The following is a 15,590-nucleotide window of genomic DNA, read 5'->3' on the forward strand; positions in this document are numbered from 1 at the left end:
CAATGTGCATTAAAAACAACGTGTAAAAAGTTTTATGCAAAAACAATTTGAAAAAAACTTAAAAATAAAAAAACAACTACAACAAACAGTTTTAACACAGTTGCTTAGCAACGCCCTCTAACCACAAAAATGATGTCTCCGTCTTAAGCAGATGTAGCAACAAAACGGAACATATGAGACAAGTCAGCCTTTTGAAATGAAAATGTCATCAACAGACTCCATTGCTAGAGAAAAATCAAAAACAACAATTAACTTTGGAGAGAAAGAAAGAGAAGTTTTGGTTTATAGGAAAGTGTAGTTGTCTCTTTTTAAAGCAAAAACAAAAGTATATTTTTGATTAAAGGAGAGTTTTTTGGGAGAGCTGAGAGCGTTAGAAAATTAAGGGGAAATATTTGTTGTCTCTGTTGGTTGTGCAGAGTTAAAGCAGCAAATAGAAAGAGATAAATGGTTTCTAACTTTAACAATGAGAGGCTGTAACTTTAGTTGTTGTTGTGTTTGGTGTTATTTGTATGATAAACCGGTTCTGTTTATACCTGCTGCTGCTAAAATGTTGTTATTATTGTTGGTATTTTGTTGGTGTGTTTTTTTTTGAAATATTGTATCTGTGAGATTTAGTTTTTAGTAAGTTGTTGCTTGAGGCATCCATCCCATTAACCGTACACATACAATAACGTCGCGTATTTTAGTTTTCGTTTGACATTCGCTGCGAGGGTACGGTTTATACGTAGCGGATAAATATTAAACTTATGAAATACAAGTTTAGAAAACGTATTTTCTGAAGAAATACAACAAATTACTATATGAAACGTAAATGTTTAAGAAAATACACGTAATATTTGGATAAAATTTTAAGAAAAAAATTATAAAAAGTGAAAATTTGTTAATGACTAAAAGCTCTTGTTAGTAACACCTATTTGTGGATTAATTTAACGGTTAACAAAAAAAGAGCAAAAAAGTCATTTTCTTTTAAAAAGAAAAAAGTTAAAGAAAAATTTAAGAAAATATTAAACCTAGAAAAAAAGTGAAAAGTGTTAAACTGCTTAAAGGTTTTAACTCAAATTGCAGCAATCTTTTTAACAGTGTAAAACCCGGTGATTTAAAAAACGCTGCTTAAGAATTAAGTAATTAAACCTTAACTTAACCGACAACATAGGTCATTTTCTCAACAACCACTTGTATTATAAAACTCTTTTTTAAAACTCCCTCTAAACAACACCAAACAAACGCCAACAAAACATCATTATTATTAAACTTATTATCATCATTAGCAGCAAAACGTTAAAAAAAGAAAAGCTCATCATCATACTCTAAAATAATTTCAATTACTCTCAAATATTAAATACGCATATACCCACAAAACACATCCTGTCTAACTCCCCTACCAAACCCACATACTCACCGACCCCCTTAATAACAGGAATTTATAGCAAAAAAATCCTTTAACTACAAACATTAAAAAAAAATTGTAGATTTTTTTTTTTTGCGCGCGCTAATTAACGTCAACAAAAATATAAAAAACAACAACAACAAAAAGTTAAAAAACAACCTACTCGTGTTTAAAATAAACGCCGCCGTCTAACTTGTTCCTTTTACTTCAAAAAAAGAAAAGAAAAAAAAGTGCAATAAAAAAATCTAACAAAAAACCTGTTGGCAATTAAAAGATTTCAAATTCATAATAATAAAAAAAATACCTTAAACCAATAAAACCAATAAAATAATTTAAAATAATTTATTTTTTCAAATCCTTAAAAATAAAAATCTTGAAAATTTGTTTTTCAACAAAATATTTAAAAAATTAAAAACCCCCCTAAAAAAAAGTGAAAAAAAAACAAAAATCCAAAAATAAATTCTCTTATAAACCTGCTATAATTTGTTTAACAAAATTCTTACCGAAGTAACTAAAGCGCCCCTTAGGGCTGTCGCGTTGGCGTCATTTTTGGGCGACGGTTTCGCCGCCCTCGGCTCAAGAGCACCGCCGGTTAAGGATCTAATGGCGTTTGGTTCGGTTTTACACAACAATCAACACAATATAGGTGAGTGTGTGTTTGTGTTTATTATTTACATATGTATTTGTTTAATTGTGTATGTGTATGTGTGTGCAGTTAAAACAACAAGCAACCAACTGTCAAAACTTTTTCTGTTGGCTTTTTCCGCAAGAAAAAAAGAAATTGTTTCAAAAAAACTTTTTAATTACGAGAAAAAAAAACGGCAAAAACTTTTTGAACTTGATTTTTGGATTATTAAACTGCTATGAAACCTTAGATTCTGGGGTCAATATTTGTTTTATTTAAAGACTATGTAAAAGGATTTCTCAATAGATTTATAAAGGCAAGTTTATAAATAGTTAAAATTAAAAAAAAAGTATTCCCGGTTTTTAGATTCTAAACTTTTTACATGATTTCCAACATTTTTCAACACTAGACCGACGCAATTCTTGCTAGTGATTTAATACAATAGTTTGTTTTGTTCATATTTAATTGCTCTCGGAATTAGTTCCAGGTCCAAAAAGTTTCTAGTATAAGTTGTATAGGACCTACCACGAATGTATAACTACAAAGATGTGGTTTCATCAAAACTCTTTAGAAATGTTTTGATATCCCAACAATGTTTCACAGTACGTAAACCAGAAGTTATGGTTACTAGTTCCAAGTTTGCTATTTAAGAATCTGAAGTGATTTTACTTGTATTTTTAACGGGAGTTTATATTTAGGAAATTGTGGGTTTGTTCTGGGTAATGTTCTAGCGAAAGTTCTTATGTGGATGGATATATTATATTTTTTCAAAAGCTTTTCATTTAAAACGTCACTAGACGCTTTACCGTTGTTGTTGTAACTATACAATAATTTAATTGGAGGGTTCCACATCAATGTCCAAGACTAAAAATTGTGCTACTTAAACTTAATGTGACCATTAGACAAGGAGAAGTAGGGTTGGCTAAGCAGATGAATAGGTAGGTGATGGTTATCGTGGGAACGGTGACCACATGCTGGACATTCATTGGGACGACTCGGTCTATGCGTGTCCAGTAGGCATTAAGCCTGTTGCTACACTCCAATAGTAGTTGAGCAAGAACTACTCTTGTTTTACGCGGCAGGTTTTCTTCGGAGTCTGTCATGGGCGACCTTCAAGTACGACATTCATGCGGTATCCTGCGACGGCGGAATTGATTTTGTCTCCATTAATGTCGTTCAAAGTTGCCGAGTACGTGGACTGATCTATTGGATCATGAACATAATTGCATATGTTCTACGAAGATCCTTCCCGATAAGCCAACTGTCTGATATTAACGTTGGAATGACTCCTCCTGTAACATCCCAGGAGGAACTAATTAGTCAACACGACATTGTGTTCCTAGACTGGGAGAATCTTAATTTCCTCATGCTGATGATATTCCGAGGTAATTCCGTAATTCAGTTTGAATCCTCTGGAGTTTCTTTTCTTGTTTTTAACAAACATCCAACTATTGCTTATACATTTCTAGGGGTCATCTTGCCGTCGTAATTCTTTTTAAACTTTAAGGTCTTAAAAACTAAACTAAAACATGTTTTAAATTACAATTATTTTCATCTTCTCATCAGCCTTCTGGCTGTCGGCAATTAGGGCGATATCAGGTGATAGAATTAAATCTAAGACCGTATTGGATTGTTAGAAAGCTTTAACTGAATATTCTCCCAGAGCTAAGGTTTGCATCATATGGGTACCAGGACACTCGGGAGTAGTCGGCAACGAAAGGGCGAATGTAATAGCTTTAAAGGGAAGGGTTCTCGAGGTAGTTAACCCGACAAAGGCAAAACCATTCAACGCAACAAAAGTGGAATTTAAAATATGGGTAAGAGTATACAATAAGGGCTCTTGGAATAATGAAACAGTGGGTAGAATCACAAAGATCCTATGAGGTGACCCTGATGAGAACAAGACGAGAAATTTCCTCAAAATGAGCAAGTCTGAAGTTAGTAAGATGGTACGTATTCTTAGTGGACTCACAGGGTTACGAGCACATCTATACAAAATTGGACAGTGAAACTCTGGAGCACTATCTTGGCCATTGTCAGGCATTTATCGAAGTTACATCCAACTATCATGGAAGTGATTTTATTCCGGAAATCACATTCCTGACTCATTGAAAAATAATACATTCAGTGAACAAATTTTTTTCATGAAAAGGAGCGCACAGCAGGCCCGATAGTGGCCTAAGTATATTTCTATGGATTTGATGTAGTATACATCCTCCTATCAACCTAACCTAAACTAAAACTTGTTTTATATATCAATTATTTTCATTTTTAGCAATTGTGGTCATGCCGTCGTTATTCTGTTTTTATGTTTATTAATTAATTTGAGGAGAAATTTACATGTTTTTGGGGAAAATATAATAAAAGAAACTGTTGAAAATATGTTCAAATAATTTTTTAAATCTTTGAAACTTAACCTCTATTAACGGATAGCTTTCATAGCTTTTTTAAATAGTCTAACTAACTGTAGTTGGACTTATTCGGGAGCTTTTATAGCATGATGTGTAATGTCATCAAAATCCTCTTTCACTTCTAGAGTATCAAATGAACATTAAACTCTGGTCATTTTGATTCTACCTAAGATAGGCTTTTAAAGTAAAACTATTCAACTGAGTTTTGTTAAAATGGACTTAATATTGTGTAGGAAAAGTTATAGTAAATTTATCTAGTTTTCAGTATAAATAAAAATGTTCCTTAAAAGAAGTAGTTAAGGACTTACTTTTTCTTGCATTTCTCTAACTTTATTGATCCTTACGGAACTTTTTAAAATCTATATGAAAACTCAAAGGATTTTTGAAAGTATTGATGAGTTTAACAAGACAAACGGACATCAGTTTTACACATCCATTTCCATTTCAAATATTTTGACTTTTTTTGCAAAACCCGAAAGTTTTTGCACCCAAATAGTTAAACATATTTAAGAAATTTAAATCCACAGGCTAATAATTTAAATCTATTAAATCTCTAGCAAATAAATTACAACTCAAGCGGTTTAATAAATGTGCAAAAAAAATTACTTTAAACTCATATGATAATAACAATTGAACAAAAACTCTAACACAGATTTAAATCAGAACAATGATCAGTTTTCTATGGCTGTTCCTAGTTTTACATAAAATGTATAGAAATCATCAGCATCATCTAACAGCCACAAAAGATGAATAAACAAGACAAGCAGGCAGGCAGGCAGCAAGGCTCACAGTTAGTTAGACAAGGAAGTGAATGTATATAAATGCTGCTAGTAGCAGCAGTAAACAGCAGGCCTCTTTAACTTTACAGCAGCAGCATAGTAAATAAAATACTTTTCTTTTGAAAGAAAAATCCCATTTATTTATGTTTTTCCTAACATTTACCAAAAGAAATAAAATTTCTTTACAAAAACTAAACAAAAGAGTGGAAGTATGAAAGAAAGACAGAAAAAAAAGCTTAGCTTAAGGCTGCCTATAGTGTGCCATTTTAAAGGCTTAAAACACGCGCGCGGACATTTATTAATAAATCCTGGGATTTCTTAACCAAAAGGGCTGTTAACACATTTTAAGCCATATATTAGTTTACACAGTTTTTACAGACGTTTTGAAAGAAAGAGTTTAAATCGATCATGTGTATAGGATTTTAAAAACCCTGTTTTATTTGTAAAGCTTTTATGAGTTTTCAGCATTACACTTTATTGGTTTATGTAAACTTTTTTTTTAACAAAATTTATGTTATTTTTATGTAAAGCTTTTTTTATAGTTTTATTTCTACTTTTTTTGATTAAATTTTACTACTTTCAACATTACAACGCCTTCTGTTTGCCTTGTTAAAGTCATAAATATTTTTGTTGACGTTGGGCAAAAATTTAAATATTAAAGACCAAACATTAAGCCATTCTTTTATACTTTTTGCAGAATAATAAAATAAAAATTATAGATTTTTTTTTCTGCTAAAAAAAGAAACATCCTTAAAGATCAATAAAATTTTGTTGTTGTAAAGAGTTTTTTTTAGTTAAAATATACTAAGAAGTACTTTTAATAACAAACCATTTTCAATAGGTTTCGTCCTTGTAACAAATGTCATCCAATTACCTTGAAAATTGCTGTAAAGGTTTACATGGATACACAGACGGATAGACAGACAGATAGACGGACGGACGGACAGACAGACAGACGGACATAAGGGTTTAGGACGAATATTTTTGGGTGTTACAAACATCAGCTCAAACGCATAACATCCTTCCCACTATAGTGATGTAGGGTATAATAAAAATCTGAACTTTTGATAAAAATTTCAAAAAATTTCTAAAATTTCTAAAAAAAATTTATGAAAATTTTTAAATTGATTTTTTTTTATTATATAACGTAAATAATTATCACATTTTTTCCTATTTCGACTTAACAGCAGGTTATTTCTCTTTAACTCGAAACATGTGATTTTAAAAAATTCCTAATAAAATCTTCTACTTGATGAACTGTTTACACATGTCAAGAAAATTATAAACGTATCTAGAAAAGAAAATAATACATTCTTAACAACACTCTTCAACTCTAGTATAGAATACTTTAACAAAATGCTAAACATACTTAGAAGATTCATGGACAGACAGACGGACTCGTACTCTTTCATACTCTGCTCACATTACCACTATAAATATAAAAAAACCGAAAGAAATAAAGTAGAAAAAAAAAACCAAACACAACCCAGATGACCGCAACTAAATGCAATTCGTTACGTATCGCTCGACAATGAACAAATGAAATATTCATCATCAATAAGAAATTTCATACATACATACATACGAGCTGGAGGATGAGTGAAGGTGATGTTGAGAGTTGAGGTTGAGACTGAAACGTTGTTTCAACGTTAACACAAAAAAAAAAAAAAAAACATTCACAATTATAAATCGCGTCAAGACACAGCAGTAGTTCTCGCGTTAAATTCCTCAAAAAAAAAAAAAAAACTAAAAATATGAGGAAAAAACTGCTTGAAAAAGAAGAAATTATATAGAGGTTGTTTAAAAACAATTCACACTAAGACAGTCTTTTGGATTTGAAAAAGAGAACGAGTTTTAAAAAAAAATTTTTAAACAGTTTCCTAAAGGGGGGATAGACGTTTTTTCAGAAAACTTTGTAAAGGATTAGATATTTAAGGATTAAGACTAAAAAGCTGTAATTGTTTTGTTTTTTTATGTAAATCAATAAAAAAGTACTTTATTTTATAAAAAGTACCAGGTCGTAAGATTGTGATTTTACTATATAAATGGCTCGATTAATACCTTAAGCCGCAATTTGTCTTAAAATTGTGTTGGCTTGAAGATTATCTAGCTTTAATTGTTCTATAAGAAACTTTTTTGCAGTGAAACATTAAAAAAGTACTTTATTTTAGCAAAAAAGTACTATTAGAAAAGAATTTACTAGTTTTTAATTTTCTAATGGTTAAAATTTTTGAAAAAATAACAACAATTGTGAAGAAACCTTTAATTTTTTGATTTCTGTTGAAACATATCCTTATAAAACAGAAAAGTACCAAAAAAGTACTTACTACTAAGTACTTTTTTATAGTTAAAACTTGTACAAATGTAGCAAAATTTCCATGACATTTAAATTTTGCTGAAGTTTTTTGTTAAATCCGGAAATTTGCCTAAAATTATTGTAAACATTTTTTTTGGAAGTCTATTATATTTAACTGAAAACGTACTAAAAAGTACTCATTTAAAAAAGTACCAAAACATTAGTTTTAATGTGCAATTTTTAATATGAAAAAAATGTACCAAAATCTGGGTTAAGGTGGTAGTTCACTACGTGCGAACAGTCAAGTAGAGAAGAGACTCTGTTTTGACCGGACCACTCCATTCGTCAGATGTAGTATTATATAGTATTAGATCCAGCCTGTAGCAGTTAGAAATCTCAGGATATCATTAAGCAGCTTAGATCCAGATATCTCACCAAATATCACTGCCATGAAAACGGTTTCTTTTAACGGATAGAGCTGGGCATCCACAGAGAAGATGGAAGACCGTTTCTTCCTTTTCTCAGTCTTTGCAACTGCGACAGTGTTCATTGAAGGGTAGACCAAGCCAACTTGCATGTCTGCCTAGCACACAGTGTCCTGTTATTACTGCTATTAATCTCGATATATCCCGTCTACTTCGGTTTAGGAGGGCCACAATATCTTGGCCCCTTTACATGTGTCTAGGTTATTCCACCTACCCCGAGGGGAAAAGACGTTTTAAAATTATACACGCATGGTTCTAAATTGCCACCAAAGTATTTATAATTTTTCGATAATATTCGTGGTCAAAGTATGCACGGATAGTTATCAAATTAACAACAAAAATACACGACGTTATCAAATAAAATATAAATAATACATGACGTAGTCAAATCATAAAAGCAGATTCGATCTACGACTGGTGGCGGCTTTTTTATAATATCTATTTATATGGCAGTATATTTTCGAAGTGAAAACGATGTGTTATCAAAGTGACAACGCTATGTTGTCAAACAGAACTTTGTGTTGTCGAAATGATAACGATGCATTGCCGAAATGACACAAAGCGTAATCGAAATGACAACAAAACGTTGCTGCATTGACAACGATGCGTTGTAAAAATGACAACGGTGGTTGTCATAATGATAACTGGGTGTTATTTACATTTTATACACATCCGTTGTGTAAATGTTAACAAACGTGGTAAGCTAACTTTTGACAACAGATTGTATCAATGTCGGTACTTTTCTACCGGTTTTTTCCCTCTATGCATTTTCACCCTTTTGAAGATATGAATCTGAGGATACTACTCTTGATAAAACCTAACGGGGTTGCTACTGGAACGGCGTTGAAGACCTCAAAAGCAGATCCTGTTCTGGCAAGCTTATCTGCCTGTTCATTTCCATTTTAACGAATTATTTTTTTTTTTCAATTCTGAAATTTTTCTAAAATTCGTGTAAAAAATTTTTTGGAAATCTATTATGTACATTAAAATTAAAAGGTACTGAAATAATGTAATGTAAAAAAGTACCAAAACATTACTTTGTACTTTTAATGTGCAATTTTTAATATACAATTCTAATTTAATGGAAACTAAGTACTAAAATAATTAAAAAAGTACTAAAGTTAAAAAGTACCAAAACTAAACATTGAAATTTGTACATGAAAAAAAAATTGTAATAAGAAGAACAAACTAAAAAATAACACTATTTCATTACTAAATCCTTAAGACTTTTAATATCATTAAAAACTTAACAATTAACAGTCAATTAAAATATTTTGTTATATTGACGTAATAGGAAGTAAGTTAAACTATTATTAAGTATTATTTTTAGGTAACAAACCTTTTATACATTACTTTTATTAAAGCTTAACTACAATTATAATATAGATTTTTAGTTCAAAATAATAACATACAACTAATGCCATTAAAATGTTTGTTATATTGAAGAAAAAGTTTGCTAAAACATTTATCTATATGTATTTTAATGTTCAAGCCTTAGCATTGCACTCTATTTAAAATTTACGATTTCTAAACTGTGTTTATTTTACTTTTAATGTATAATTTAAATTATATATTTGAAAATAATTATGCAAAAAAAGGTACTAAACTTACTACTTATTGCTACCGACTTCATTGTAAACTTCAACAAACAGCCGCTCTAAATGTAAAGAAAAAAACAAACAATTTTTTACAAGTGGCACGCAATTAATGGCAAATCATAAAATGACTTAATTGATATTTTTACAACTTGTTGAATACCGCTCAAATAAACAAAAAAAAAAAAAAAAAAAAAAAAACTCACAAACCCAGCATGGACATTGGCAAATAAACGACCAACAACTTTTCAAATATTTTACACACACTCACTCACTAAACGACAAAAAAGCACCTACATCTAAACGTTTTTGTCAACGTTTAAATAAAATGAATAAAAAAGCCGCCTGATTTTATTATTTAAAGCAAAAATTATTAATAACAAATTTTGTTTTCTTACAACTAAAAAAAGATCAAAAAGAAAAATTCTATTAAAAATGTTTAGAGATAAAAAAGTGAGACGCCACAGCAACAGAACCCCACAAAAAGCACAGATGTTAATGACACACGATGACAATTTACTAAAACAAACTTACATACACGCACGCCAGTAACACACTACTCCGGGGAATGACAACAAAAATGAAAGGATTAAAACTTGAAACAGCAAGAAAAAGGAAATACCTTTGAAAAGTGACAATACTGCAAGATACTCCTTAAACACCAGCAACACAGAATTAATAAAATATTAAAAATGGGTTTTCAATAAAAACCCATAATAAATGACCATGTTAAGCACTTGAAAAAAACGGCTTGTAGTTTTGATAGTTAGAGCGCCGCCGCAAACGGGTTGTTAACTGAGAGCAGAAAAAAAGTGTTTAAATAAAGCGCCTCACCGGTTTAAAGAAAAACATGATGTTTAACAAAAGAGACACACAACACCGGCGGTTCTTTTCACAAACAAAATATTCACCTTTTCTTGACTTCATATAACCAACACACACACAAACACCATTACACGCACCATTATTATTTGACAATCAGAAAAAAACTGAAAGACCCAACAAAACAAAAAAAAAAAAAAAAAAAAAATTAACAACGCCATAGTGTTCCTCTTTATTGAAAAAAAGCGCATCGTATTGCTTTTTTCCATATACTATAAGCGTGTATTATTGATGATTATGATAAAGAGCAGCGTTTTGCTAAACAATAATTAATGATCATTATTATGTAAGTAAGTTGGCCGATCATCGACAACAACATCAGACACATTTATTATTATTATTGATCATTTTCCGATAATGATGTTCCATAACATCTTAACGACAAATTATATGAGGTAGTTTTTGTTGTTGTTGTTGTTATTAATTTTTCTTTGTTAGGTTTGGTCCGTTGAAATAGAACTTTTTTTTTTGGAAAAACAAGTACTAAACATGAATAAGGTTTTTTATCGGGCACGGAAAATTCATGGGTTGGGCAATAGTATATTGACCAGTTCATAGACTAGTAAATGGACTATTCCATAGACTAGTCAATATAATAGTCAATGAACTAGTCAATATTTGAGTCCAAAGACTAATCCATATTACTATATATTATATTGACTAGTATATAGACTAGTACAAAGACCTATATATAGGATAGTCCATAGAAAAGGCAATAGATAAGTCAATATTATAGTCCGTAGACTAGTCAATGAACTAGTCCATAGACTAGACAATGGACCAGTCCATAGACTAGACAATGGACCAGTCCATAGACTAGACAATGGACCAGTCGATAGACTAGACAATGGACCAGTCCATAGACTTGCCAATGAACTAATCAATAGACCGGTGTATTGTCTAGTCAATAGACAAGTGTATACATATATGAGTCAAAAGACAAGTCCAAAGACTAGTCCGCAGATCAGTCAATAGACTAGACCATGTAAGTACTAGTACATAGGCTTGTCAATAGACCAGTCCATAGATTAGACAATATACTAGTCCATATACTACTCAATAGACTAGTCCATAGAATAGTCAAAAGACTAGTTCATAGATTACTCAACAGACTAGTCCATAGACCAGTCCAGACTAATCCATATACAAGTCAATAGGATAGTCCACAGACTAGCCAATATACTAGTCCATAGACTAGTCCAAAGTCAATAGACTAGTCCAAATATCAATAGACCGGGGTATTGACTAGACAATATGCAAGATTATATATGAGTCGAAAGGCAAGTCCATTGGCTACTTAGTCCGTAGATCAGTCAGTAGACTAGTCTATGTACTAGTCCAAAGATTAGATAATAGACTAGTGAATATACTAGTCAATAGCCTAGTCAATAGACTAGTCCATAGACTAATCAATAGACCAGCCATAGACTAGTCAATAGACCAGTCCATAGACTAGTCAATAGACTAGGCAATAGACCAGTCCATAGACTAGTCCATATACTAGTCAATAAACTAACAAATAGTCCATACACTATACAATAGACTAGTCAATAGACTAGTCCATAAACTAGTCCATAGACTAGTCCATAAACTAGTCCATAGACTAGACAATAGACTACTTCATAGCCTAGTCAATAGACTTGTCCATAGACTAGTAAATAGACCAGTCCATAGACTAGTCAATAGCCTAGTCAATAGACTAGTCAACATATTAGTCAATAGACTAGTAAATCGACTAGTCAATAGACTAGTAAATCAACTAGTCAATAGACTAGTAAATCAACTAGTCAATAGACTACTCAATAGACTACTCAATAGACTAGTAAAAAGACTAGTCAATAAACTAATCAATAGACCGGGGTATTGACTAGTCAATAGGCAGATTTATATATGAGTCAAAAGACAAGTCTATAGACTAGTAAATAGACTAGACAATTGACTAGTCAATAGACTAGTCCACAGAATAGTCAATAAACTAATCAGTAGACCGCGGTATTGACTAGTCCATAGACTAGTCAGTAGATCAGTCAATAGACTAGTCTATGTACTAGTCCACAGGCAATAGGGGTGTCCATTTACGTGCCAACAGATACATATATTTCTTTACGTAGAAGTTGCAGATGTTTTTTTTTTGTACTTTGGTATTTTCATAAAATATCTTTACTTTTTTTAAAAGCAATTTTGTGGTTACAAAGAATTGTAAATTTCAGCCAAAAAACGATTTCATTTCCTTGATATTTAGAAAATCCCCAAATAAAAAAAAAACAAAAATATTTACAACAACAGAAATAAAACATTAAAAAAAGTATTTGATTTCATATTTTTTTGGGTAAAATTTTATCGCAACATAAAATCGGGAGGGTTAGAGAATTCCTAAGGCCACCTTACATTTAACAACAACAATGAATTTAATGTCACCATTGTTTTGCCAGCCAAACACCAGCGAAAAAAAACAAACACACTCAAAAACGTTTGAACCCAAAAGATAAAAAAATACAAGCGCGTAACACTAGCAGCCACAAAATTAAAGCCGACTGACTAAAAAAACAGCACCAAGAGGAGTGTGTGTGAAAGACTGTTTAAATGGTATTACAATTTTGAGATTTTTTCATGAGAGTTTGTGTGTTTTTTGTGTAGCCGCTTTGAACTGGTGTTGGATTACAACAGAAAGAAACGACATTGTCAGTGTGGCAGCATCAGGCGGCGGCAACAGCAATATCAGCAGCCGCAGCAGCACTAGTTAAAAACGATTTAATGTCACAGATAAGAAAGTTGACTTTTGCACACAACTGCAACATTTTCAAATTCTGGTCGCTATTTTTTCCCACTTTTTTTTGTTTGGGTTATAGGGAGTGGGGTTTTTTGTATTCACAAAAAGATCCCATTAGTTTTGCTTAAATCCACCGAAAGTAACCGCTTCATTCTATGGATGAGTTTGTGTATTTAAAGGGGTGTTTTTTTTCTATAGCTGGTGTATATTTTACTTTGAATGGATATTCAAACGATTTTACGATTTTAGTTTATTTTTGTATACAAAAGTGTGTATATGTGTGTGTGTGTGCATACGAATGTGTTTGCAATGTCTGAGATAATATTTTTTCACTGACACTAACATTACAAAGGACAATCTAAGTAGCAAGGAATACAAGTGAAAGAAAAAAAACACATACACAGAAACTTCTAAAACGAGGCCATTAGAACAGAGATTTACGCGCTTTATGCAACATCTGATAATGCGGCTTAAAAAAACTAAAGCAAAAAAATCTACACATTTTTTTTATGTAGATAACTCAATGGGAAATTCTTAAAATCTTGTAGTAATACCATTTTTATGAGCCTCTAAGGTATGGGAAAATATTCTCCTTTTTTTCTTGGTCTTCTTCCGTTTATACACTTTTTCCGGTGATGCCTTACAATTTGATTTCCCATTAGATAAAGTTCAACATTATGATGATGATGGACACAAAATGTTTTTCTTTAAAAAAAGAGACAAAAAAATATTTAATATTTTGTAGTTTTTATATTAGATTTTTCTTTAAAATAAAAGCTTGAAAGGGCGGCCATTTTGTCAATAATCAAGTTAGACAAAAATAATATCAGTTTTATGATGAAATAACTTAACTTGAGATAGTAGATACAATAACAATAAAGTATTTAAAATCAAAAATTCTTTGTGCAGTTGGTAATTTTCTTAAGGTACTAGCCACTTGGCTAGTCATAAGGGGTTAATAGAGTAACTAATTGTTTTAATAGTTGACTGTACAATAAGAAAACAATATTTACCGACAGACAGAAGTCAATAACTGAATACTCTGCCAGAGGTGAGGTTTACATCATATGGGTACCGGGACACTCGGGAGTAGTCGCTAACGAAAGGGCGAATGTAATAGCTTTAATGGGAAGGGAGCTCGTGGTAGTTAACCTGACAAACGAAAAACCATTCGACGCAACAAAAGCTGAATTAAAAATATGGTTGAGAGAATACCATAAGGCCTTCTCTTGGAATATTGAAACGTTGGGTAGAACCACAAAGATCCTATGGGGTGACCCCGATGAGAGTAAGACAAGAAATCTCCTCAAAATGAGCAAGTCTGAAGTTAGTATCATGGTACGTATTCTGAATGGACGTGCGGTTACAGACCAATGTAGAGCTTGTGGAGAGAACAGTGAAACTCTGGAGCACTTTCTTTGCCACTATCAGGCAATCGTCGAAGTTCGATCCAAGTATCTTGGAAGTGATGTTATTCCGGAAATAACATTCCTGACTAACACTAATTGGAAAATTCTTAGGAATTACAAGAATCTGAGTTTCTAAACATTGAACAATTTTTTCCCGTTTTCTTTTTATGAAAGGAGCACAGGCCCGATAGGTGTATTTCTTCGGATTTGATGTAGTATGTAATCTCAAAGAAACTTCTTTCAAATTATAAATAATTAAATTTTTTAAGAAAATACCATTTAATCTTAATTAATCAAAAAGTACTTTTATAACTTTAATGTTCATTATTGCAAAAAGTACTTTTATTTTGTGGGTACTTTTTGCTTATAGAGTAATAAGCTATTCTGAGAGTTATTTTACTTAAATTACTTTAAAAATACAAAAGTTTTGAGAAAAATTAGTATTTCTTTGGGGTGTAAAAACTAGAAAGTACTATTTGAAACTTAGTAACTAATTAGTGACAAAAGTACCTTCGATTTTAAAGTACTTTTTAATAATAATTATTTTGAATATCATTTTAAAAAAGCATTTGAGAGGAGAGTATTGTACTTATTTAAAAATAACGTAATTTTTTAACTTTGCAATTTCCTATCTTAAAAAGTACTTTTAATGTTTAAAGAAATTATTCCGAAAATTATTTTAAGAGTGTTTAGTTATTTTAAAGAAATTTGCAATAATGTTGTTAAAGTATTCAAGTTTTTAAAAAAAATACAAATTAACTACTGCAATAGCAATGGAAAAGGTTTAAAGCTCTCAAAAAAGTACCTTTTTATGAACTTTGATCTTTACTTTATTAATTAATACTTACGGGAGAAATTTTTCTCTTATTTATTTATAAATAGTGAAGTATTGAAAGAAATTATTTGTAAGAAATTAACTTAAAAGTACTTTTTTTAAGTTAATTTTCTAAA

At 31.1% G+C, this 15,590-nt stretch overlaps 1 protein-coding gene across 1 annotated transcript in view; it reads left to right on the forward strand.

Moving 5' to 3' along the window:
• Nucleotides 1-646: 646 nt before the first annotated feature.
• LOC119610347 (LIM/homeobox protein Lhx5-like) overlaps nt 647-15,590 on the forward strand; it is a gene marked incomplete at its 3' end in the record, with an annotated part of 40,630 nt that continues 25,686 nt past the window's right edge. Inside the window, exons 1-2 of the mRNA XM_037965508.1 lie at nt 647-1,175; nt 1,418-2,033. Of these exons, the coding sequence (XP_037821436.1) occupies nt 1,991-2,033 (43 nt within the window). The remainder of the gene's footprint in view (nt 1,176-1,417; nt 2,034-15,590) is intronic.

The sequence above is a fragment of the Lucilia sericata genome, unplaced genomic scaffold (genome assembly GCF_015586225.1).
Source record: "Lucilia sericata isolate MDLA Ls3-8-SP2 unplaced genomic scaffold, ASM1558622v1 Contig001165F_arrow, whole genome shotgun sequence".
In the NCBI taxonomy this organism is placed as follows: domain Eukaryota; kingdom Metazoa; phylum Arthropoda; class Insecta; order Diptera; family Calliphoridae; genus Lucilia; species Lucilia sericata.